Here is a 27,251-nt window from a genome sequence, read left to right as displayed (position 1 = left end):
TCTGTGCCTGGTTTGTTTCACTTAATAAAAATTTCCACACTCATCCATGCTGCTGCAAATGGCAGAATTTCATTCTTTTTTATGGCTGAGTGGTATATCATTGTGCATATACACCACATTTTCATTATCCAGTCATCCGTTAATGGACATTTAGGTTTGGTTACATAGCTTGGCTACTGTAAATGAACATGGGTGTGCAGGTATCCCTTTAACTTGATGGTTTTCATTCCTTTGGGTATATTCCAAGTAGTGAGATTGCTGGATCATATGTTAATTTTATCTGTAGTTGTTTGAGAAATGACCATTCTGTTTTTCATAGTGACTGTACTAATTTACAGTCTCACCAAGAGTGTATAAGAGTTCCCCTTTCTTAAGCTTCCTCACCAGCATTTGTTACTCTCTGTGTTTTTTTTTTTTTCCTTTTTGTCTTTTTTCGTGTCCGGCAACGGATCGCAACCCTCAGTGTCGCGCCCGTACCGGACCGGGACCGGCAACGGGATCGCAACCCTTGGTGCTGCGCCCACACCTCGCTCAGCCAGTGAGCGGGAACCGGTCTGCATGTGGGATCCGAACCCTCAGCGGGAGCGCCGCCGCGCTTCCCAAGCGGCGCACTGTAGCAGTGCGCCACCGGGCCGGCCCCTCTGTGTTTTTGATAATAGCCAGTTCAACTGGGGTGAAATAATATCACAGTGTGGTTTCGATTTGCATTTTCTTGATCATTAGTGATGTTGAGCATTTTTTCATACACTTGTTGGCCATTTGTATGTCTTCTTTTGAGAAATGTCTATTCAGCACCTTGGCCCATTTTTTAATTGGATTATTTGTTTTTTTACTGTGAAGTTGTTCAAGTTCCTTGTATATTCTGGATATTAATCCCTTGTCGATGTATAGTTTGCAGATATTTTCTTCCATTCTGTCGGCTTTTTCACTCTGTTGATTGTTTCATTTGCTGTGCAGAAGTTTTTACTTTGGGGCCAGCCCGGTGGCGCACTGCTGCAGTGCGCCGCTTGGGAGCGCGGCGGCACTCCCGCCGAGGGTTCGGATCCCACATACAGACCGGTTCCCGCTCACTGGCTGAGCGAGGTGCGGGCGCAACACCGAGGGTTGCGATCCGTTGCAGGACACACACACACAAAAAAAAGAAGTTTTTACTTTGACATAAATCCCATTTGCTTATTTTTTGTTTCTTGTGCTTTTGAGGTCTTACTCATAAAGTCTTTATGCAGTCCTACATCCTGAAGTATTTCCTCTGTTTCCTTTTAGGAGTTTTATAGTTTTGGGTCTTATATTTAAAAGTCTTTAATCCATTTTGAGTTGATTTTGATAATATGGCAAGAGGTGCAGGTCTACTTTCATTCTTCTACATATGGATATCCAGTTTTCCCAGTACCATTTATTGAAGAGGATGTCCTTTCCTCAGTGTATGTTCTTGGTGCCTTTGTCAAACATCAGTTGGCTGTAAGTACCTGGGTTAATTTCTGGGTTCTTTATTCTGTTCCAGTGGTCCATGTGTTTGTTTTATGCCAGTACCACGTTGTTTTGGTTACTACAGCTTTGTAGTATAGGTAGTGTAATACCTCCGGCTTTATTTATTTATTTTGCTCAGGATTGCTTTTGCTATTCGGGGTCTTTTGTTCTGTATGAATGTTAGGATTGTTTTTTCTATTTCTGTGAAGAACATCATTGGTATTTTGATGGGGATTGCATTAAATCTGTAGATTGCTTTGGGTAGTATGGACATTTTAACAATATTTATTCTTTTAATCCACGAACATGGAATGCTTTTCCATCTTTGGTGTCCTTTTTAATTTCTTTCAGGAGTGTTTTGTAGTTCTCATTGTAGATATCTTTCGCCTCTGTGGTTAAATTTATTCCTAAGTATTTTATTCTTTTAGTAGCTATTGTAAATGGGCTTGCTTTCTTCATTTCTTTTTCTGCTAGTTCACTGTTGGTGTATAAAAATGCTACTGATTTTTGTGTATTTATTTTGTATCGTGCAACTTTTTTGAATGTGTTTATCAACTCTAGAAGTTTTTTGGTTGAGTTTTTAGGTTTTTCTATGTATAAGATCATGTCATCTGTGAAAAGGGACAATCAGACTTTGTCTTTTCCTATCTGGATGCCCTTTCTTTCTCTTGCCTGATTGCCCTGGTTAGTACTTCCAATACTGTGTTGAATAGGAGTGGCAAGAGTGGGCATCCTTGTCTTGTTTCTGTTCTTAGAGGAGTTTTCAGTTTTTCCCCATTCAGGATGATGTTGGCAGTTGGTTTGTCATATATGGGTTTTATTGTGTTGAGATACTTTCCTTACACCTATTGTATTGAGAATCCTTATCATGAAGGGATGTTGAATTTTGTCAGATGCTTTCTTTGCATCTGTTGAGATAATTATATCACATTTATTGATTTGCGATGTTAAACCATCCTTGCCTCCCTAGGATGAATCCCACTTGACCATGGCGTATCATCTTTTTGGTGTGCTGTTATATTCTGTTTGCTAATATTTTGTTGAGGATTTTTGCAGCTGTGTTCATCAAGGATATTGGCCTATACTTTTCTTTTTGTGTTATGTCTTTGTCTGATTTTGGTATCAGCATCGTGCTGGCCTCATAGAATGTGTTTGGGAGAATGGCCTCTGTTTCAGTTTTTAGGAAGAGTTTGAAAAGGATTTTTCTTCAGAAGTTTGGTAGAATTCGGTAGTGAAGCCATCCAATCCCAGGCTTTTCTTTGTTGGAAGACTACTGATTATTGCTTCAGTCTTGTTGCTCATTAGTAATCTGTTCATGTTTTCTGTTTCTTCTTGGTTCAGTCTTGGTAGTTTGTATGAGACCAGAAATTTAACCATTTCCTCCAGATTTTCAAATTTGTTGGCATTTTGTTGTTTATAATAGTCTCTCATGATTATTTGTATTTATGTGATACTGGTTGTGATGTCTCCTTTTTCATTTCTTATTTTTGTTATTTGGGTCTTTTTTTCAGTTAGTCTAGCTAATGGTTTGTCTACTTTGTTTATGTTCTCAAACAACTTTTTGTTTCATTCATCTTTTGTATCATTCTTTTGGTTTCTGTTTCACTTAATTCTGCTCTTATTTCTTTCTGTCTATATTTTTGTTATTTGGGTCTTTTTTTCAGTTAGTCTAGCTAATGGTTTGTCTACTTTGTTTAAACAACTTTTTGTTTCATTCATCTTTTGTATCATTCTTTTGGTTTCTGTTTCACTTAATTCTGCTCTTATTTCTTTCTGTCTGCTAATTTTTGGATTGGATTGGATTGTTTTTCTAGTTCTTTGAGGTGTAATGTTAGGTTGTTTATTTGAAGTCTTTCTGTTCTTTTGATGTAAACATTTATTACAATAAACTTCCCTCTTAGTACTGCTTTTGCAGTATTCCATAGGTTTTGGTAAGTTGTGCATGTATTTTCATTTGTTTCAAGGAATGTTTTGATTTCCTGCTTTATCCTTTGACCCATTGGTTGTTCAGGAACATGTTGTTTAATTTCCAAATATTTGTACAGTTTCCAAAGTTTTCTTTGTTAATTTCTAATTTTATTCCATTATGGTCTGAAAATTTACATGATATGATTTGAGTCTTTTAAAATTTGTCAAGACTTACTTTGGGGCCTAACATGTGGTCTGTCCTACAGAATGATCCTTGTGCTGATGAGAAGAATGTATATTCTGTAGTTGCTGGATGAGATGTTCTGTAAATATCTGTCAAGTCCATTTGGTCTGAAGTGCTGTTTAAACCCAATATTTCTGTGCTAATTTTTTGTCTAGATGATCTGTCCAGTGCTAAGAGCAGCATGTTAAATAGACCCCAACAATTACTGTGTTGGGGTCTATTTCCCCCTTTGATACAATAACAGTTGTTTTATATCTCAGTGCTCTGATGTTGGGTGCATTATATTTATGATTGTTACATCTTCTTGCTGCATTGATCCTTTTATCATTATATAATATCCTTTGTCTCTTTTTACAGTTCTTGAAGTCTATTTTATCTGATAAAATTGTGGCAGCTCCTCCTGCTCAGTTTGGTTTCCATTTGCCTGAAATATCTTTTTCCATCCCTTCTCTATTAGTCTGTGTGTCTCTCTTGGTGAAGTGAGTTTCTTATAGGCGTATAGTTAGGTCTAGTTTTTTAATCCCCTCAGCTAGTCTGTATCTTTTAAGTGGGGACATTTAATCCATTTACATTCAGGATTGTTATTGAAAGATATTGCCTTGTTCCTGCCATTTTATTAATTTTTTATGGTGGTTTTACATTTCTGTTATTCCTTTCTTTTTCTTCTATTGTTTGTCTTTGCTCTTTGGTGTTTTTTTGTACTAATAAGATACATTTTCTTTCCCTTTCTCTTTTGTTTGTTCTACTAGTGGTTTTTATTTTTTTCTCATGTATTTATGGTGATGTATATTGCTTTTTTGATTCTAGGTGTAGGTCTCCCTTGAGGATTTGTTGAGGGACCAGTCTTGTGATAAATTCCTGCAGTTTTTGTTTCTCTGGAAAAGATACTATTTCTCCTTCATTTCTGAAGAAGAGCTTTGCTGGGTATAGTTTGGTAGTTTTATTCTTTTAGCCCTTTGAGTATGTCCTCTCACTTTCTCCTGGCCTGTGGGGTTTCTGTTGAGAAGTCTTCTGTTATCCTGATGGGGATTCCCTTATAGGTGATTTGATGCTTTCCTCTTGCTGTTTTTAGAATTCTTTCTCTGTCTTTGACTTTTGACAGTTTGACTATAATGTGTCTCAGGGAGGTTCTTTTTGGGTTAAATATGTTTGGGGATCTTTGAGCTTCTTGGCCCTGGGAGACCATATCTCTCCCAATATTTGGGAAGTTTTCGGCTATTATTTCGTTAAATAGGCTTTCAGTGCCTTTTCCTTTCTCTTCCCCTTCCAGTACACCCATAATACAGATATTTGTATGCTTAAGGTTATCAGAAAGATCGCAGAAAAGGCTTTTTTTTTTTTTTTTAATTTTTTTTTTCTGGTCCAACTGTGTTAAAAGCCTGTTTTCTGATTCAGAAATTATTTCTTCTGCTTATTGTAGCCTTCTGCTTATGCTGTTGGTTATGTTTTTTATTTTGTTGAATAAATTCTTAAGTTCAATGATTTCTGCTTGTTTCTTTTTTATTGTTTCTCTTTGTAGAATTTCTCATACATGTCCTAGATTGGTTTTTGGTTTTTGGTTTTTACTTTATTGTGATTTTTATCTACTTTTTCCATCCATCATATTGAGCTTCCTTAATATTGCTTTTGGGATTCATCTTCAAGCAATTCACCAGTTTCCTGTTGTTTGGGGTCTGGTATTGGAGAATTATAGTCTGTCTTTGAGGGTGTCATGTTTTCCTTTTTTTCGTGCTTCTCATATCTCTGCATTGGTGTCTGGGCATCTGGTGGTATTGTCACTTCTTTTAATTTTCGGAGTGGTTTTTGAGGGGAGAGACTTTCACCTGTTGAAGTGTTTTATATTGATAGTTAGATTGGGCTTTGTGGGTTTGGTTCTGGGTAAGCATGGTAGTAAGTGCTGGCTTGCACACCCCCAACACAGTCTCTGCTGATGTTAGTGGGCTTGCTGCATCAGGCAGACCTCTCACCTTCCAGAGTAGGAGGGTATGGATCCAGGCATTGGCACAGGGGAGCACCACAGACCCTGCTCGCTGTCCACTGAGGTGGGGGCAGGGCATTGGGTTGGGCAGGGCTCTGAGCTCCTGGGGGAAAAATGGTGTATAGCTAGGCAACCAGCAACACCCCCACCTGCTCTCTGCCAGGGTGTTGGGAGCTACTGGGTTGGGTTGGCAGGGCTCTGAGCGCCCCTAGCTACTATCCTAAAATAGCAATGTCCAGTGGCAGTCCAGGATCAAGCGGGAGGGGGTGACTCTGTGTAGTTCCCCTCTGGGAAAATACAGTCATGTAGGCTCTTACCTGTTCCACAAGTTGGGCTTATTGTCCTCAAGGGCTGTGCATTTATCCTGCAGCCTGGTTTGCAGTCATCTGCAGTGGGAGTGTCAGCCACCAGCACCCTCCCTTCCTTTGTCCCAGCAGTGCATGGGTTCTCCACTTTCTGTGACTGTCCTGGTCAGGAGTTTCCCTCTTCCTTCTATGTGGCTGTCTTGAATATCCAGGTCTTGGAGGGTTTTCCTCACTGTTTAGCTGGATTTTTTGGTTTTTTCTAGACACTCTACAAGTGACTATTTGTTGCTTTGGACATTTTTTGCATTAGAGGCAAGGGGTGGGTGTCAGCCATCTTGCCAGGACCTCTTGAACATATATCTTGGTGGACTTGTGCAAGTATTTCTCTAGGGCAAAGGGTCTTAAACTTCAGATGACACAATAGTTTAGTTGTTCTTGAATTGCTAATTAGAATTACGTGGGGGCTGTTAGCTCGGTTAGAGAGTGGAGTTATAACACCAAAGTTAAGGGATTGGATCCCATTATGGCCAGCTGCCATAAATGAATGAATGAATGAATGGTTTTTTTTTTATTACGTGGGGGCTGTTAGCTCGGTTAGAGAGTGGAGTTATAACACCAAAGTTAAGGGATTGTATCCCATTATGGCCAGCTGCCATAAATGAATGAATGAATGAATGGTTTTTTTTAAAAAAATGAATCACCTGGGAAGCTTAAATAAATTCATGTTGAAGCTCCATCCCAGACCAGTTGAATCAGTCTTCAGGGGCTTACCTGGGCATCACTTTTGTTTTTGTTTTTAATTTTTCAAATATCCCAGGTGATTCTAATGTGCAGCTAATGTTAAAAACCAGTGCATGAGTGGACTATGAAATCTCTTTAGTGGCTGACATGAAATAAAACTTTTACAACAGTAAAAAAGTTGTTTCGTGAAACATTTGTTTTAGTTATGTGTGTACTAGGTCAGGATACAAAATATGTTTCTTGGTTTGGGTCCTGGGTCAAAGATTTAAAGGTTTGAGGTATTATACTTAGGAGTAGAATTGCTGGGTTACAGGGTATTCCCATGTTTGACTTGACTAGGTTCGTCAGATTCTTTTATAAAGTTTTTAAGCGTACATTATCACCCCACAGAAGGTAAGAGTTCCATTGCTGAGCATCCTTGCCAACTCTTGTAATATAGGACTTTAATTTCTGCCAACCTGGAAGGTGTGAAATAGTAACTGATTATGGTTTTAATTTACATTTCCTTGATTACCTGGGAAATTGAGCATCTTTTCAGGTTAATTGACCACTCATTTGAGCTTTCTGTGAAATATCTATTCAGGTCTTTAACCCATTTTTCTATTGAGTTAGTTTTATTCTTATTTATTAATAAACATGTCTTATAGTATATATGCTATTCCATTGTCGGTTATGTGATGTTAAATGTAGTCTTCCTAGTTGCAGTTTGCCTTTTCACCCTTTCATTGGTATGTTTTGATGAACAGAAGTTGATAGGTTTGATGTAGCTAAATTGATCCATTCCTTTCCTTTATTGTTTGAGCATTTTGCTTTAATAAACCTTTGTCTAATTTGGGGTCATAAAGACATTTTCTTACATTTCTTCTAAAAGTCTTACAGTTTGCTTTTTATAGTTTGAATCTTTGAGCTATCTGGATTTTATTTTTGCACCCCTTTGAAGAGATTCATTTTCTTTTTTTTTTTTTTTACACGAATAATCAGTGTCCCAGCACCATTTATTGAATCTTCTATCATTTTCCCACTGACCTACAATACCAGTCATTATTTATCAATGTTCCATGTGTATGAGCATCTGTTTCTGTGTTATTTTATTCCACTGGCTTATTTGTCTATATATTAGCTAATACTGCTTGGCCTTGATTATTACAATAATTCTTAATACCCGATAAAACAAATCTCCTACCAGGTTCTTCTTCAGGATCTTATTAATTTCTTTGGCCATTTTCTCTTTTCTATAAATTTTAGAATCTGGTCATCAGGTACTTAAAAAAAAAAAAAGCCCTGTTTATATTTTGATTAGAATTGCACTGAATTTGTAGGGCAAATTAGGGAAAATTGCATTCAACTTTGTAGTTGGGAGTAGAGCCTCTGCATATTCTCTTTGTGTAGACTGATTGGAGGAATGTTTAAGAGTATATAGTTTTCAGTTTGAAAGATATGTGGAGTGCTTGGAGGGTAGGGTGTTCCTCAATTCCTCTTATTTCCTGGGGCTCCACCCTCCCTTTCTAACCCAACTTCCCACACTTACTGCTCCTACCTGGAAACAAACCTCTAACATAACCTGTCACTGTGGCCTAGCTTTAGGAGTTAGGAATAAGGGAGAATCCTATGTGTGTATGTGCATTCATGCCCATATGAACACAGAAATCAACCTACTTAGCTGCTCCTACCATATGAGTTTACCCCATCTATCACCTTGGTGGTTATCTCTGGGTCACCCCTTCTCTACCCACCTTGCTTCTAGTTTCAGCTGCCTACAGCATTTCTGCAGTAACGTTCTCCCACCTACATCCTGAACTGCTGTTTTTCTCTTTAGTTTAATCCCAGTTACCTTTCACCTTGAGCATTCCTTATAGATTTTGTTCTGTGAGATATAGGGATTTGGTGTAGAAGAGGAGGGCTACAAGTATGTGCTCTGTATATCATCTTGAAACAGAAGTTTAAAAAGTAAAGAATTGTATTTTTATTTTAAAAAATCATAATGGGGCCGAGCCCGTGGCGCACTCGGGAGAGTGCAGTGCTGGGAGCGCAGCAGCGCTCCCGCCGCGGGTTCGGATCCTATATAGGGATGGCCGGTGTGCTCACAGCGCTCACTGGCTGAGCACGGTGCGGCCGGTCTCAAAAAGGACAAAAAAAAAAAATCATAATGACCCTAAGACTTTTTCCATTTCTAATATAAAGTCTGATCTAAAGATACTTGTTTTATTCTACTCAAAAATGTATATCCCTTGCTGCTGTTCTTGCTTACAGACAGCTAATTTTTTATAAAAAGAAAATAAAGACTCTAGGATATCTTTCAATTTTTATTGCTGGTTTTAATCAGTGTCACTGAAAAATTAGAAATTATACCTTTTATGACTACTTGACTAAACAGATCTTTTGCACATGCCTGCTAATATGTATTGTATTTACTATGTGAGTCATCAGAGTTACAGTAATAAACAATGCAGATGGGGTCCCTTCCTTCATGATACCAACCATAGCATATAATTACACACTATGAAAAGTGATACAGATATAGTCTGAGATGTCCGTCTAATCTGGAGTATCTAGGAAGGCTTCCTAAGAAAGTGACAATAGAGCTGAAAGCTGAAGGATGAGTATGTGAAACTACTCATGCCTGGAAAAACAGGAGGGATTTCCACAGGAGAGATTATAGCACTTTTGTGGAGTTGAGCGCAATCCAGTGTGATTTGAAAGCAGAGAGAGCAGGAGAGAATTACAGCATGGTTTATTTACTACAGACAACAGAAAAGGCTGAAGAGACAAGCAGGGACCAGGTCATAAAGGCTTTGTATTCTGTGCTACAGAGCTTAGATTTTATCCTATTTCCTGGGGAAACATTACAGGATTTTTAAAAGAGGAAAGATCTATTCACCTTTCTGTTATAGTTAGGAGAAACTGGTAGAAAATAGAGACTGTATAGAAAAAAAATAGGTTTTGTTGGAGGTCTAAGACTGAAGTTGGAAACTAGTTAGGAGGCTTTTGCAGTAGCCCAGGTGAGAAATAGCTTAACCAGTCCAGTAGTGGCAGGAGCCATTGTCTTGGCTTATTTTTATGCCCTCCATTCAGATAGCTAATGTTAAGTGGTATTATATTTTTTAACTAAAGCAATTTGCACATCTATTTATTCAACATATATGTACCTTCATTTCTGATTGGTTATGAAGATGATAGGCTTAGATTTGTAAACGTTCTTTCTGGTCTAAAAAATTTAATTCTAAGTTTAATAATGGTATACCATACTTCCCTGCCTATTTCCTAGGAAGTGGCCTTCTGTGTGAGGGAGGAAATTTAGTTTCACCAATTTGAAGGAATTCTGGGTCAGAAGAACAAAGGCGGAGGGGGATAATCACTGATTGTTAGACTAGAAACAGAAGAGTCTTCCTTTTAAAAATATATGGTATTTCTAAAGCCTTAGACTTTAGGTTCCAATGTAGCCTAAAAGGTGATGGCCTCAAAGGATGTGACAGTAGCCTACTTGTGATTCTTTTAAGTACCTTTTGTCAACGCATGACGCAGGGTCTCTGCCTCTTGGCTGAAGATTGCTGCCTACCTGCTGCTGTTTCATTGTCTAATGAAATTGGAAAATGATTTTAAGAACCGTTCTTTTCTCTTTGGATGGTAATAATTTGTACGTTTTATTAAAAGAAATTTCTTTCCCTGGTTTATTATTTCCCATCAAGTGACCCAGTTGCCTGGTAGATATCTGTGTGTGATTATGTTTGATAAGCAGAAGTAAATAGTTGACTTACTTTTATTTTATAAAATATGAATACATTTCCTCTCCAAAGTTAAGGTGTATACATAAAATTATTTTTCTTGGTCCTTCAGTCCTTGGCTTATAGAGTTATATTACAGTATTAAAAAAATTCTGTTTATGTAGCAGTATCCTTCACATTGTTCAATTTGAGACACGCTTTAGTATCTTTGTTTTAGATACTGTTTCTAATATCCCTTTCTACTCCTACTGAGACTACTAAAATATAGGGACTATTTGTGTGTATATATGTATATTATGTAAAAACAAATGGAATTAAACAGATTCATTTCTCTAAGCCGGTTTTTTTTTTTTTTTTTTTTTTTTTTTGGCAGCAGGCTGGTACGGGATCCTAACCCTTGACCTTGGTGTTATAACACCACATTCTAACCAGCTGAGCTAACCAGCCAGCCCTGTTTCTCAACATTCCCAAGTTGAAGAATATGGCTGGGCCTTAGACACAGCAGGAGCTAAGGATTCTATTCTCTTGCTATGTATCTTTTTTTGTTTCTTTGTTTGGGCAGCTGCCCAGTATGGGGGTCCAAGCCCTTGACCTTGGTGTTATCACACCATGCTCTAACCAGCTGAGCTAACCAGCCAGCCTAGTATGTCATTCCCCTTTCTGTGTACCTGTTTCAAATTTCTTATTTCAGACTGGTTTTTCTATGTGATAGGAAATATGGCCCTCAATAGTTCCTGGACTTTATTTCTTATAACTTCAATCACTGGAGATAGACTGATACTCAGGGTGCCAAGTCTAGCTTAGTTCAGGTAATTATCCCAAACCAATTGGCTGAGGGTGTGTGGGGAACTGTGGCTGACCTGGCTGAAATTAGTCATCCACCTTGGACCAGTCATCTGTGACAAGGGTAATATGAAGAAATGGTATCTTTCCCAACCATATGCATAGAGAAAGGGCAAGGGAAGTACCCAGCAGTGGGATGCTGAGCAGATTTTTCTTAAAAAAAAGAAACAAATATTTTCATAGTGCATGAAATTGTATGTTTTTGTGTCAGCCATTCAGAGCTGTATACAAATTAAACTATTAGTTTATAGTTGGCTAATAAATATTTCCTGTTTTATGCAGGCTACTGAGTTAGAAGCCAAAGGACATAAAGAGAAGTAGAGGGCATGACCTCAGATTACTCAAAGTTTAGTGGAAAATGAGAAGTCATTTATGATACATGTAATTGTGTGTTTCAGTAAAGATAGCAACATTTAATCCAGGCCTAACAGTTGCATTTCCTTTTGCTCCTTTCCACAACCAATGGGCCCTGCCCTCTTACCATAGACAGATCTCTTGTAAGTAAATATTGTGTGTGTGTAGGAGACCTAGAGAGGAAATGTACATTTGAGCACAGATATATCATCACTAGGCAAAAACAATGATTGTGTTTCCTGCAAATGCTAGATCAGTAGTATCTTCCAACTTTATATATGCAGACCTATCAAATAGCATGCTTTTTAACTCTTAGGATAATCTTCTGGTTAAACATCACATATTGACAACATGCATCTATTTACTGTCCCTCCCAAGACCCAGCAAAAATGACATAAAACAATTTTTTTTTTAATTACAAGGGCAAAGAGAATAGGAGAGGAGACAGTAATATACAAGAGATTTCAGTACATGTTTGGAAGACTGAAGTGGTGAAGTGGCTGAGCAGAACACAGGAAGGCATAACCCAGCATCAGTAGAGGGGAATGTTTGTGAAAAGTGACTCAGTTTCCTTTGTTAAAATCCCAGAGGCTCAGGGTTTAGAGGCACACAATAGTCTGTTGGGAGGCGGGGGGACGTGGGGGTAGGGTTGTAATACATAGGCTGAAAAGAGTGAGAATTAGTTGCATATCGACATAGGAAGTGTCGAATACCCCATCCCTGGTGTTCCTCCTTTACTCCAAACAGTCATATGTAAATATAACCTCTCTCCTTAGGGAGAGATGGAAAACAAACTGATGTTTACATTTATTTTGGGAGAAATTAAATGAGAGAGGCCCCCATTCTTGTCAGGGTAGTCAAGAAAAATTGAAGCACCAGAATAAAAACGGTAATTCAATGAAAGTCAACATACCAAGCTCCTTTCCTCTGCAGCTTTCAGCATACTTGTAGCCTGACTCATAGCCCTTAGACAGAAGGTTGGGAAATTTTTCTCTGAATAAACAGAATGCACTGGAAAAAAATACTTTAGGTGCCCTGCACCCTATTCTCATCTTTAGTGAAAAGGCTGGCGTATCTTCCAGTTAGCTTTTTAACGATTTTCTGTGTGAATAGACAGTAAAGGATCACCAGACATTTGAGAAAAACCCTTAAACATACAAGTGAACTTAGAAGAATCAGACAATGTAGGCATGAAACAAACCAAAAAAAACCAGACTACACACACATACACACATCCCCCCAGAACCTTCAAAGAGAGAAGATAAATTGAATCTATGAAACAAGAAAAGGATTCTCAGAAAACAAATGATCAGAGAACAATGAGAAATAATTCTTGGAAAATTAACATTTAAGATTACCAAGACAAAAGATATCAATAAGAAGAGGATTCGAAGATAAAATTATTCCAGAGAGTTATACAAAAATTCAAAGATGGAAAATGAGAGAAATGTAATAGTTACAAGATCAGTCTAAGATGGTGTGATCTAACTTATAATTGATCAAATTAAATAGAGTGAAGGAAATACTCAGAGATAGTCGAAAAAATTTCCCATATCTGAAGAATATGATTTCCAGATGGAAGAGTCTCACTACATACTCAGCATAGTGAATGAATGATAATCAGTTGAGTTGAATGAATGAATGGAAACCATAGCATCCTGAAATTTTGTAACATTGCAGATAAGACAGTAAAACCTGTTGCACTTCTAGTCAAGATGGAGTAACAGGAACTGGATTTACCCTCCCATCTAAAAGAACTAAAACAATGGGGATAATACACAAACAGTGGTTTTTAAGACACTGGACATCAGGCAATGAAGAAAAGTGATACCTAAGAGAAGAGAAACAAAGGAGATGAGTCTTAAAATTGATTCAGATCAAACTGCCTAGAGAGGGTTTCTGGATTTTAACACAGGGAGAGGGAATTTGGTGGTCTCCCTAAGGTAAGAAACAGAGTTACTAACAGGATTAACAGAGTAGACAAAGCATCCAAAATGAAACTCAGGGAAAAAAGATTGAAACACAAGTGAACAGCTGTGGGACAACTTCAGGCAAACCAATCTACATGTAATTGAAGTCTCTAAAGGAGGGAGAGGAGAAACACTTTTAAAAATACTTTTTTTAAAAAAATGGCTGAAAATTACCCAAATTTAATGAAAACTGTAAACTCACAGGTTCAAGAAATTTAACAAAATCCAGTCACAGGAAACATGAAAATGACACAAAGGCATATAATAATCAAATTGTTTAAAACCGGTGATAAAAAGAACATCTTAAAAGCTGCCGGAAAAAAAGACACATTACATGTAGAGGATGAAGATAAGAATGACAGCAAACTTTATGCAAGTAACAGTGCAAGCCAGAGACAAGGAATAGCATCTTTAAAGTACTGAAAGAAAAAAAAACTGTCAACCTAGAATTCTATACTAGTGAAAATATCAAATATGAAGGAGAAACAAAGACATTTAGATGTATAAAAACTGAAAGAATTTATCACCAGCAGACCTGTACTACAAAAAATGTTAAGCCAAGTCCTTCAGGTATAAGATGTCAGATGGAAATGTGGATCTACACAAAAGAAAGAACAACACTGGAAATGGTAAATGTTTTTTATTATCTAAATCTCTGTGAAAGATAATTGAGTTTTTAAGGAATGAAGTAATGTTATAACATGGATGAATCTCAAAACATTCAAGTATGCCATTAAAGAATGCCATTCACAAAAGATCATATATTACTCCATTTATATAAACAGAATGGGCAAGTCTGTGGAGTCAGAAAGTAGATTACTAGTTGCCTAAGTATTAGGGTAGGGCAGGGGGTGGAATAGGGAGTGATTACTAATGGATACAAGGTTTCTTTGAGGGGTGATGAAAATGTCCTAAAGTTAGATTGTGGTGATGGGTTGTAAAACTAAATATACTAAAACCCATTGAGTTGTACAATTAAACAGGTGAACTTTATGATATATAGAATTATAGCTTAAAAAACAGCAAAGATAACAGGGAATAATAAAATACTTAGTTAATACAAAAGAAGGCAGAATACGTTTATAAAGCAGACCTAACTATATGCTGCCTACAAGAAATGCACTTTAAAACATAAAGCTACAAAATAGGTTAAAATAAAAGGGTAAAGAAAGGTATGTTAACAGTGAAAAGAAATGTCGACTGGTTATATAAATATCAGAAAAACTAAATTTTAGAGCTAAGAAATATTATTAGGGTTAAGTTACTTTTTAATTACAGAGTCAATTTATTAAGATGATAAAACAGCTAAGAATTTATGCACCTAATAATAGAGCTTCAAAATACATGAAACAAGAACTTACCATATTTCAAGGAGAAATAGAGAAATCCAGTTATAATTGGAGATTTCAATACATTTCTCTTAATAACTCATAGAAAAAGTAGACAGGAAATTGGTTAGGATATAGAAGATTTGAACATAACTGTTATCAATCAACTTGACCTAATGGACATTTATAGAATACTCCACCCAACAATAGCAGAATACACATTCTTTTAAAGTGCACATGGGACATTTACCAGGATAGATCATATTCTAAGGCTATGAGAAAAAGGACAATAAATGTAGAAGGATTTAAGTGTATTCTGTGACCACAATGTAATTAAACTAGAAATCAATAACAGGAAGATCTCTGGAAGTATTTGGAAAGTAAATAAAAACCACTTCTAAATAAACAAAGAAATCAAAAGGATATTTAGAAAGTATATTAAACTGAATGAAGATGATAATTCAAAAATCAGTATTTGTGGGAGACTGCTACAGCAGTAATTAGATTAAAACTTGTCATATTAAACACCCGTATTAGAAAAGAAAGATTTCAAATCAATGACTTCAACTAAGCTATCTTAATAAACTAGAAGGGAAGAGCAGATGAAATCTAAAGTGCTGTGGACTGACTGAATTGTGTCCCCCAAAGTTCAGGTAATAGAAGCTTAATTCCCACTGTGACAGCATTGAGAAAGTTGGAAATCCTATTACAGTAACTGAAAGGTGGGGCCTTGAAGAGTTGATTAAATTGTAGGACCATGCTGTAGTGAATGGATTAATAATGGTGGAATCACCCAGTTCCAAATCTTTTATTATAAGCAACAGAAACACTACTACACAAAGTAAGTAGAAGAAAGGAAATAATAAAAATCAAAGGAGAAATCAATAAAATAGGGTGGAAAGCAGTAGAGAAAATCAGTGAAATCAAAACCTGATTCGTTGAGTATATCAATCAAATGGGTAAACCACTAGCCAGACTGATGAGGAAAGAGAGAGGACACACATTGCCAATATTGAGAATAAGAGAGGTGGCATCCTTACAGACTTTACAGGTATTGAAAAGGTAAGGGAATATTATGAACAAATGTGTACCAATAAATTCAACAAGTTAGATAAAATGAAGATTTTTCTTAAAAGACACAGATTTCCAAAGCTCAAGAAGAAATAGATAACCCAAAAACCCTTTATCTCTTAGAAAAATTTAATTCGTTGCTAAAAACCTTCCCACAAAGAAAATGTCAGACCTAAGTGGCTTACATTGATGAATTCTGCAAAATATTTAAGAAGTATTACCAATTCTACACAAACTTCCAGAAAATCCAATAGGAGGTAATGCTTTGCAACTTGTTTTATGAGACCAACATTACCTGGATACCCAAACCAAAGAAAAGAAAGCTATACATCAATATTTATCGTGAACATAGATGGAAAATCTTAGCAAGATTTTAGCAATTGGAATCTAACAATGTACAAAAGGGTCTATGAGGGTACTTCAGAAAGTTCATGGAAAAATAGAATTGAAAGAATCTTTCCATGAACTTTCTGAAGTACCCTTGTACATCATGACCAAGTAGATTTCATTTCAGGAATGCAAGGTTAGTTTAACATTTGAAAATCAATGAATGTAATTCACTATATTCATTATAAACCAAAAGGGTAAGCCATGTGTTCATCTCAATAAATTTAGAAAAAGCATTTGACAAAATCCAATATCCATTTCTGATATTCTCAAGCAAACTTGGAATAGAAGTGAATGTCCTTAACCTGGTAATGGACATCTTTGTCTTTGGAAAACTTACCATTGGCATTAAACTTAATGGTTTAAAAAAGAAATTTTTTTTTTCTCCTTGGATCAAGAAAAATATAATGATTTCTCTTATCGCCTTTATTTAACAATGTACTATGCAGTAAGTAGCCAGTCCAGTAAGGCAAGAAAAAGAAAGAAAAGCAATCCTGATTGGAAAGGAGGAACTAAACCTGTCTTTATTTACCAATACCATGATTATATTTTTATAGAAAATCATGTGATATCTGCAAAATTACTACTGGAAGTAAGTATAATAAGGTTTTGGGATGTAAGATCAGCATTCAGTAAGCAACTGTGTTTCTACATGAAATCAAAATTTTAAAATTGTGCCACTTGCAGTAGCATAAAAAATTATGAAATACTGAGGCAGAAATCTTACAAAAGCAGTGACAAATCTGTACCGTCTACACTGATAATTACTGCTGTGGTTTGAATGTGTCCCCTAAAGTTCTGGTGTTGGAAACTTAATCCCCAATGCAACAGTGTTGAGAGGGTGAGATATTTAAGCAGTGATTAGGCTGTGAGGGCTCTGTTCTCATGAATGGATTAATGTCATTATAGCAAGAGTGGACTAGTTACAAAAGCAAGTTCTGTCCTCTTTTGGTTTCACTTATATGCGCTTTCTCACCACATGATGCCTTTTGCCATGTTGTGACCCAGCAAAAAGGCCCTCACCAGTTGCAGCCCCTCTGTCTTGGACTTCCCAGCCTCCAGAACCACAAGCCAAATAAACTTCTGTTGTTTATAAATTACCCGGTCTGTGGTATTATAAATGGACTAAGCTACAAAACAGTGCTGAGAGAAATTAAAGAAGACCTAAATAAATGGAGAGATTCGCGGTTTTCATGGATCAAAAGACCCAGGGTTGTTAAAAAAAAAAAAAAAAAATCAATAATTCTCCCTAAATTGATCTATAGACTCAATACAATCCCAATCAAAATCCCAGCAAGCTTTTTTGTCAGAATTAACAAGCTCATTCTAAAATTCATTTGAAAGGCAGAGCATCTGGAATAGCCAAACAGCTTTTAAAAAAGAAAATAAGTTTCAGTGCTTATTATTATAAAACAGGAATCATCAGGGCTTCCAGATGTTGGCATAAAGATAGACAAATCATTGGAACAGAGCAGGGCATACAGAAATAGACCGCACATATACAAGTATGGGCAATTGATTTTCAACGGTGGTTCAAAATGAAAATCAAAATGGCATTGACCTTCTAAATAGCAACACTGGAAATTCTAACACTGGGGAGAAAACACATTTTCAACCTAAATGTATATGTGGTTAGTCAAGAACAATCAATTAAAACAAAATGGCAGGGCTGGCCTGGTGGCGCGGCGGCGCTCCCGCCAAGGGTTTGGATCCCACATACAGACTGTATATGTGGTTAGTCAAGAACAATCAATTAAAACAAAATGGCAGGGCTGGCCTGGTGGCGCACTGCTACAGTGCGCCGCTTGGGAGCGCGGCGGTGCTCCCGCCAAGGGTTTGGATCCCACATACAGACTGGCCACTCACTGGCTGAGTGAGGTGCAGGTGCAACACCGAGGGTTGCGATCCCGTTGCCGGTCCCGGTCCAGTACGGGCACGACACTGAGGGTTGCGATCCGTTGCCGGTCAAAAAAAAAAAAAAAAAAAAAAAAAAAAAAAAGGAAAAAAAACAAAATGGTAAACAAAGAGGAAGAAAACGTAGGATCCAGAAAATAAATTGTAGCACAGGGTCAAAGTAAAGGAGTATCTTAGGACAGTAGCTAGGAAGGAAGCCTAGGCATAAGCTACTACACATTAGAGCAGGAGGATCTGAGAGAGAGGTGGCCAGGGGGCAAAAAGGAACTGTTGTGTTTGAATTTATAGAGAATAGGATTGATCGTGTGTGGCAGAAATGTTGCAAAATAATTTACAGTGGGACCATGAAAAAACCTGGGTAGTTTTAAAATGTGGCAGTTATTAATTCCAATAAAAAGGAAGTACTCAGCCTGCACAAAAAGGGAGAGATGGCTGAAAAGAGAGATGGCATTTGTAAATGACTTGTCTTCACAGTATATATTATCTACATAGTGATAGTAAAGTAAATTTTACTTCCTGGATGCATATAGCTGGATAAAAACTTAGTTTGATATATTTTCTTTTCCAAATTGCTCAACATCTGAAGTGTAGCCTTTTATTTATGAGAGAACCAGAGCTCTAAGGGGATGTCTCATCTGCCTTGTACCCTTTTATTCAGGCCTGGTGCTGGTGATTCATGTTGTTCTTTATAAGGACACTGGTCATCCCCACCCCTGCTTTACGGCAGGATAGGTTATTTTACTTCACTTACCAGTTTCCTATCAGCCAGTGCTTTTAGGAGAAATCTCTTTTCTAGAATAACCCTGTTCCTAATCTGTTTTAAGGAAAACATAAACATGATTATAAGTGCTTTTATTAACCTTGTTTAAGTTGGCTGATTTTTTTTTTTTTAATGCCCTCTAGGAAGTAAAAAGAAAGAAAAGGAACGGCCAGAAATTTCTCCTCCATCTGATTTTGAGCACACCATCCATGTTGGCTTTGATGCTGTCACTGGAGAATTCACTGTAAGTTTACCTAGTTGGGGCTCATTTATAACATTATAGCAGCACTCAAACCTTTTCCTTCAGTATTAAGTTTAGAAGTTAGCTTTTCAGGCCGGTCCGTGGCTCACTCGGTAGAGTGCGGTGCTGATAACACCAAGGCCACGGGTTCGGATCCTATATAGGGATGGCCGGTTTGCTCACTGGCTGAGCGTGGTGCTGACAACAGCAAGCCAAGGGTTGAGATCCCCTTACCGGTCATCTTTAAAAAAAAAGAAAAGAAAAGAAAAAAAAAAAAAGAAGTTAGCTTTTCTATCCATCTGTTAACTATGAATTCTTACTGCTTTTTACTTTTTATAAAAGTGTTAGTGGTTGGATATATCTTTTTCCTAGGGAACTGAGTCTATTAATTATAATTTTGTGAAGTAGATTTAGAAAAACAGATATTTAGAAAAGTAGACCTTTTAGAATTTAGTCAAACCTACAATTATGCAGATTGATTTATGTATTTTGCCATTTATCTCTGGAAATTGATTTTATGAGAGCAGTTCAAACCACAACTAATTTCTGAATATCTTTTTGTTAGGGCATGCCAGAACAATGGGCTCGATTATTACAGACCTCCAATATCACCAAACTAGAGCAAAAGAAGAATCCTCAGGCTGTGCTGGATGTCTTAAAGTTCTACGACTCCAACACAGTTAAGCAAAAGTATCTGAGCTTTACTCCTCCTGGTAAGACATGAGACAGTGGTAAAAGGCTGAATCAGATGGAGAGTTGTGAAGCACTTCTAGATAAAAAGATTACTTCTGGAAAAATAAAGACGTAAACTATGGTTCTCGTCTACTTTTTCCCCTGCATAGATTCTGCCTTTTGTAAACTGATTGGGGCAGCTCGTAAGCATAATTTTGCCAGAAATGGAGTTGATGGATGTTTTGGCTTTTTTTTTTTTTTTTTTTTTTAATTCCTCACTGCTTTTGAATGACTTCTAGCAATAGAAGGAAAATATGCTGATTTATAGACATGTTCGTATTAGAAATATATTTATTGTTAGTGGGATGGGAGGAAGGTTGTTTTACTATAAATGAGCAGACTTTGAAGAAAAAATGTTTAACTTTACTCAAAAATTGAAACTCATCAAAAATATAAATATATAAAATAAGTATTAGAATGAAAAGGATTTGGGCCGGCCCGGTGGCGCACTGGAGAGTGCGCCACTTGGGAGCGCGGCGGCACTCCCGCCGAGGGTTCAGATCCCATGTGGAGACCGGTTCCCGCTCACTGGCTGAGCGTGGTGCAGGCGCAACACCGAGGGTTGCAATCCCGTTGCCAGTCCCTGGTACGGGCGTGACACTGAGGGTTGCGATCCCGTTAACGTCAGTAAAAAAGACAAAAAGGAAAAAAAAAGAATGAAAAGGATTTGTACATCAGAATTGGAATATCATTGGGTAACAGTTGGAGTAGAGTGGATTTTAAAAAGTAATTTATTTGTTCACATCAGGATCAGAATAAAGTTCATACATTACACTTGGTTGATAGATCTCTTGAATCTCTTTTGATATTTAGGCTTCCCCTCCTTCACACTGGTTCTTACCCTGTCTTTTCCTTGCAATTTATTTATTAAAGAAATAAGACCATTTGTCCTATTTCTCTCATTGTGGTTTTTGCTAATTACAGCTGCAGGATGTCATTTAATATATTTTTCTGTCCCTGAAGTCATACATGTAGTTTTTTAAAAGTAGTATGATTGAGCTAAAACCATACATGTGTTTTTAATTAATCGTTCTTAATTGTTTGCATCCTCACAGACATAAGGGCTATGCTCAAAGAAATAAAGACATTTCTGCAAGTGATCTTGATCTTTTTATTCTAGTACATCCTTAGGAAAAGGTCAGACTTGTCCCTAGTACTTTTGTGTCGACTAGTAACTCTATGTAAACTAGTATTTAATGTTTGACCAAAAAATGGTAGATTCTTTTCATCCTATATAACATATTAAAGTCTTGTCAAGAATTTTACATTGCACAGTTGCCATTGTTTGAATGGCTGCTTTAAGTTCCTCAGTAGGCAGTTTTTGGGAGAAAATTTGTTTTAATGAATACAGATTGACAGGTATAATTTCAAATAAATTTTAGTAACTTTATTGAAGGATGATTTATTTACATGTGATAAAAGTTCACCCATTTTAAGTATATAATTCAGTGATTTGGGGTAAATTTACAGAGTTCCATTATGTTTTATGATTCATTAGCGTGGTCTTACATAAATTCTTGTTTGAATTCTAGTATTGTCATTTTTAAGAGTTCATTCAACTTGAGATGAAATCAGCTTAACAGCATTTCACTTGCTGTGCTTTAATTTTTTTCCTTTTTATTGTATAAAAGTTTTCTTTAATTGTTTAACCTAACATTATTTTCTGCTTTATATTCAGAGAAAGATGGCTTCCCTTCTGGAACACCAGCAGTAAGTTAATAATGTTATTTCTTGTAGCACTTGCTCTGTTTAGATTACCCAAAACAAGTCTCAGTTTTTATTTTGCCTTCTAGGATAAATTACAGCCATCAGAGATAAATAACTATTTAATATATGTTTTTAGCTAGTAACTTGATTAGTTGAAGAAGCCATATTAATAGAATTTCCTTGATATGATACTTAAAGTAACCAAAATTTATAATGACCTTCAGAGCAGTTTAGCTACTTTTGGTAATGTTTATATGCAAACATGAATACAAAGAACTTGCTAGCATATTCTCCCAACCTCCCCAAAAAATCTCTTTTCTGGTACCATTCTACTGAATATAGACTATAGCATACTAAACAATTGAAACTTGTTAGTCTTCAGAGTGGTCTGAAACTTTTTTATCATGTAAACATGTTATCTCCTGGAAACAGTCACTGTTTTTTCAGTTCCTGAATTGGGAGGAAAGAGTCTCCTGGAGTTGTATGAGGTCTAAATAAAATAACATGTAAAGTGCATACCTAGCACATAAGTGGAATGTAATAAGCTCCATATAAAGGTTAATTCCTTCCCCTTTTGCTTCATTAGCCACAACTTTTTCTGGTGAATGTGACTATTTTAAATGTCTCAAAATGACTCTGATATATACAAAACCCAGAGTATCTTTGCTTTTGGTTTTTAGGACATTATACATGTGTGCTTACTTAGAGGGTATATATAGTTCTTTCTTAAGAATATTTGTTATTCATCATATACATATATTTCATGAACTTACTTTTCCATAACTCATAAGAATCACCTTTTCATTTAAATGATTATTGTAGAACTAGTGAGATTTAATCATTTTGAAATGAGCTATTAAAGAAAAATCTTGTTCAGAACAAGTGAGTCACATTTTAACCTATTCTATATGACTTATCTTCCTTAATTTGCTCATATGATAAATGCAGCTGAATACCAAGGGATCAGAAACATCAGCAGTAGTAACAGAGGAAGATGACGATGATGAAGAAACTGCTCCTCCTGTCATTGCCCCACGGCCAGATCATACAAAATCAGTGAGTGTTTGATTAGTGAACTGGGCTGTGTGTATCTATGCATGTGTGTTTTTAAAAACAGCAATCTGTATTTGACTTCCAGTAATTAACTTGAAAAAGTCCTCAATTTAAAAGTTTTTAGTATGGATAAATTAAAATCTCATGGTTTCTTTAAAAGTTAAAATACTTAACTCACTGTTTTTTTTCTTTCTGTATTACATCTTCTTTTCCAGAAATTTAATCTATTTCTCTGGCTTTCTCTGTTTATCTTAATGTAGATAACTATTATATAAAAAACAGATCTTTCCTCTTACCTGGAATATGTATTTTATCTTCCATTTTATATTTCCCTCAAAGCCTTGATGTCATTCAAGAGGCAGTTGAAAATATAATTTTTAACCGGGTAAAGGAGAATTTTAACAGTAATGACCTTAGATGGAGCCAGAAAGAGGAACTGCTCCAAGTGCCATCCTTCTTCCTGTGCTAATACGAGTAGATTATGGAGAAGGTGCTGCACAGTGGAATGTGATATGGTGGTGGCACAGTGAGAAGGCAAAACTCTGGGTACTGCCATTGGATCCTGATCTAATGATAGAGGGCTCTATATTTTTAATCCCTTAGAACTGGTTGTTTGAAATCAAATGGTTTTTACACAAACATATTGTTTGTGTAAAAATTTTTGTGGGAAGTAGTAATAGTTGTTCCAACATCGAGGTTCCTATTCTTTTACATTTTATTTATCTCTTGTAGTAAAAACATGATTTTAAACTGTGCTTCTTTTTCTACATTGTTAACCATAATTTTAGATCTGGCTACTTCAGTTTTATTCATGGACCTGCTCTTTTGCTAGACAAATTTTTAAAATATACACATGCTATGACAAAGAAAAATGTTCCACTTTTTTTTTTTAGTTCCATGTCTTTTATAGACTGAAAGTATTATTCTCATTCGTTAGAACAATGAAAGAGACAGCTTAGTTTTGTTTAAAAAATAACTGAATACGGCTGGCTCACTTGATGAGAGTGTGGTGCTTGTAACACCAAGGTCAAGGGTTTGGATCCCCTTACCGGCCAGCTACAAATAAAAAAAAAAAGAAAATCTGAATAGTGTGCCAGTAAGAATCTGAAAATACTTTTCTTCAAATCTTAGTAATGGACTGTGTCTCCACAGATTTATACACGATCTGTAATTGACCCTATTCCTGCACCAGTTGGTGATTCTAATGTTGATGGTGTCAAGTCCTCAGACAAACAGAAAAAGAAGACCAAAATGACAGATGAAGAGATTATGGAGAAATTAAGTATGTACCTAAATTTTACATTATTCTTAATTTATTAAAAGCTCAAAACATTTGGCCCAAGTCGATTTTAATTTATACTTTATATTTTTGGACTTAAGGCATAAAGAATAAATTGTTTTCTTACAGAAACAATAGCTTCAATTAAAATCTAGTAAAGCCAAAATAATACTCTTTTTTAATTGTTTATTAGTACATTCGAAAGGTATTATTTGTTGACTAGTGAGCAGTGTCTCTGCAATAGTCGGTACCTTTGAGAGCAGTACTTATTCCCCAAGAGACATAGTTGGAAACCTTATTAAATGAAGTCTGTATATGTTATGCATACCTATAGCTTCTCAGTATGAACCTACAGAAACGTCCCTAAATAACTAAACAAAATGACCTTTCTCTGTAGATGTGTGTGGGCATAAAATCTATTCCAGGGAAAAATATATTTTTCTTTACCTCCTTTTAATCTAGCAACTACCATTAGCCTGTATTGAGCACTGGAAATAATGTAAACAGTACCAATGAGAGGGTTGCAATAATTTCTGATGACAAGTCTTCAGCAACTATAGTTATGAAGAGCACTGACCTAGAGGGATCAAGGAAAAAAATACTTTATAGATGGATTGTTTTAAACATTTATGTGCTCTACATTTATTTGCTGTTGATATCTTACTGCTTTCAAGTATAAACCTACTTTTACTTTGGTATTCTACAAGCATATACAGGCCTGTATATATGGGTTTAGTTCCAGATCAATGCAACAAAGTGAATATTGCAGTACAGCAAGTCACACAAATTTTTTTTGACAACTGAAGACTGTCTTAACAAGCACAGCTCATCTGTGCTGAAACTAAGGCTGGGTTAAGATGGGGTTTAGGTCCTCATTAAAGTCCACAGCATAGAGTTTAAGAGGAAATGATGAAATGGTGCTCCCTGAAACATCTCTTCTTTAAATTTAATTAGACAAATTATACTCAAACTAGTAGATGCCCTGGGAAGGCAATCAACATTAGGGCTAATAAAAAGCTTGAATAGTATAAAAGGGCTGGAGGAGGTATTGTAGAACCTTTCTAGCACTTATGAGAGGTAAATTAACACCAATTGCTAAACATAGAAACTGGATAAATTTCAATATTCATTTAGAAATTAATTTTATGATGCTGTCCTAAGTATTAAAATACAGGTTATACTTAAATCATTCAAAGTTTGGCATGTTCACACATGTGCACAAAGTATTTGATAGATATTTACACACTGGGAGACACAATTATGGTCTGACTTTGGAGTTTTGGCAGATCTGGGTTCAAATTCTGGCAAGTTTCCCTACTAGCTTTTTTTGGGTGCGTGTGATCCGAACCCTCGGGCGGGAGCGCCGCTGCGCTTCCCAAGCGGCGCACTATCCAGTGCGCCACCGGGCCGGCCCGAAATTTTTTGGTTTTCCAGTGCGGATAAGAGTTGTGTTTATGCTATACTGTAGCCTGTTAGGTATGGAATAGCTTTATGTCTACAAAAAAAAAATGTACATGCCTAAATTTAAAAATACTTTATTGCTAAAACATGTTAATGATCATCTGACCCTTCAGCAAGTTGACCTCTTTGCTGGTGGAAGGTCTTTCCTCAGTGTTGAAGGCTGCGGACTGATCAGGGTGGTGGTTGCTAAAGGTTTGGGGTGGCTGTGGCAATTTCTTAAAATAGGACAACAATGAAGTTTACCACATCGATTAACTTTTCCTTTCACGAAAGATTACTCTGTAGCATGTGATGCTGTTTGATAGCATTTTACCCATTGTAGAAGTTCCTTCAAAATTGGAGTCAGTCCTCTCAAACCCTGCCACTGCTTTATCAACTAAGTTTATGTAATATTCTAAATCATCTGTTGTGATTTCAACAATATTCACATCATCTTCACCATGAGTAGATTCTATCTCAAGGAAGCACTTTCTTTGTTTATCCATAAGAAGCATCTCCTCATTTGTCAGGAGATTGTAGCTATACAGTCACATCTTAAGGCTCCACTTCTAATTCTAGTTCTTTTGCTATCTCCACCACATCTGCAGTGACTTTCTCCATTGAAGTCTTGAATCAAAGTAATTCATGAGGGTTGGAATCAACTTCTTCCAAACTGCTGATAATGTTGGTATTTTGACCTCCTCCCATGAACTACGAATGTTTTTAATGGCATCTAGATGGTGAATCCTTTCTAGAAGGTTTTCAGTTTACTTTGCTTAGCTCCATCAGAGGAATCAGTATTTGTGGGCAGCTCTAGCCTTAACAAAATGTATTTCTTAAATGATAAGACTCAAAAGTCAAAATTACTCCTTGATCCATGGGCTACAGAGTTGGTGTTGTGTTAGCAGGTATGAAAACAACATCATTTTTGTACATCTCCATTAGAGTTCTTGGTCAACCGAGTGCCTTGTCAGTGAGCAGTAATATTTTGAAGAAATCTTTTTTTCTGAGCAGTAGATCTCAACAGTGGGCTTAAAATATTCGGTCAACCATGCTATAAACAGATGTGCTGTCAACTAGGCTTTGTTGTTCCATTTATAGAGCACAGGCAAAGTAGATTTAGTATAATTCTTAAGGGTTGTAGGATTTTCAGAAGGGTTAATGAATACTGGCTTCAACTTGAAGTCACCAGCTGCATTAGCCCCTAACAGAGTCAGCTTGTCCTTTGATGCTTTGAAGCCAGGCATTAAGTTCTCTCTAGCTATGAAAGACCTAGATGGCATCATCTTCCAATAGAAGGCTGTTTTGTCCATACTGAAAGTCTGTTTAGTGCAGCCACCTTCATCAGTTACCTTAGCTAGATCTTCTGGGTAACTTGCTACAGTTTCGATATCAGCACTGGCTTCTTCACCTTGCACTTTTATGTTAGGGGGACAGCTTCTTTCTTTAAACGTCATGAATCAGCCTCTGCTAGCTTCATACTTTTCTTCTGCAGCTTCTTGCCTCTCATCCTTCATAGAATCAAAGAGAGTTAGGGCCTTGCCCTGTTTTTCTTTTGTTTGTTTGTTTGAGCAGTGAGGGGGTTGGGGGGGTTGCTCTGGATTAGGTTTTGGCTTAAGGGAATGACACACCTGGTTTGATCTTCTGTCCAGACCACTAAAACTTGCTCTCTACTGGCAAGAAAGCTGTTTCACTTTCCTATTTGTGTGTTCACTGGAGTAGCGCTTTTAATTTCTTTAAAGAACATTTTTTGTGGGGCCGGCCCGTGGCTCACTCGGGAGAGTGTGGTGCTGATAACACCCAGGCC

At 36.6% G+C, this 27,251-nt stretch overlaps 1 protein-coding gene across 1 annotated transcript in view; it reads left to right on the top strand.

Moving 5' to 3' along the window:
- PAK2 (p21 protein (Cdc42/Rac)-activated kinase 2) overlaps window positions 1-27,251 on the top strand; it is a 98,213-nt gene that overhangs the window by 39,587 nt on the left and 31,375 nt on the right. The window contains exons 3-7 of the mRNA XM_008567483.1: window positions 19,136-19,236; window positions 19,799-19,946; window positions 21,644-21,675; window positions 22,621-22,728; window positions 23,878-24,011. Coding sequence (XP_008565705.1) covers window positions 19,136-19,236; window positions 19,799-19,946; window positions 21,644-21,675; window positions 22,621-22,728; window positions 23,878-24,011 — 523 coding nt within the window. The remainder of the gene's footprint in view (window positions 1-19,135; window positions 19,237-19,798; window positions 19,947-21,643; window positions 21,676-22,620; window positions 22,729-23,877; window positions 24,012-27,251) is intronic.

This window comes from Galeopterus variegatus, unplaced genomic scaffold, assembly GCF_000696425.1.
Source record: "Galeopterus variegatus unplaced genomic scaffold, G_variegatus-3.0.2 Scaffold322, whole genome shotgun sequence".
Lineage (NCBI taxonomy): Eukaryota > Metazoa > Chordata > Mammalia > Dermoptera > Cynocephalidae > Galeopterus > Galeopterus variegatus.
Note: the sequence above shows the minus strand (reverse complement) of the source record. Positions and strands in the feature narration are given on the sequence as shown.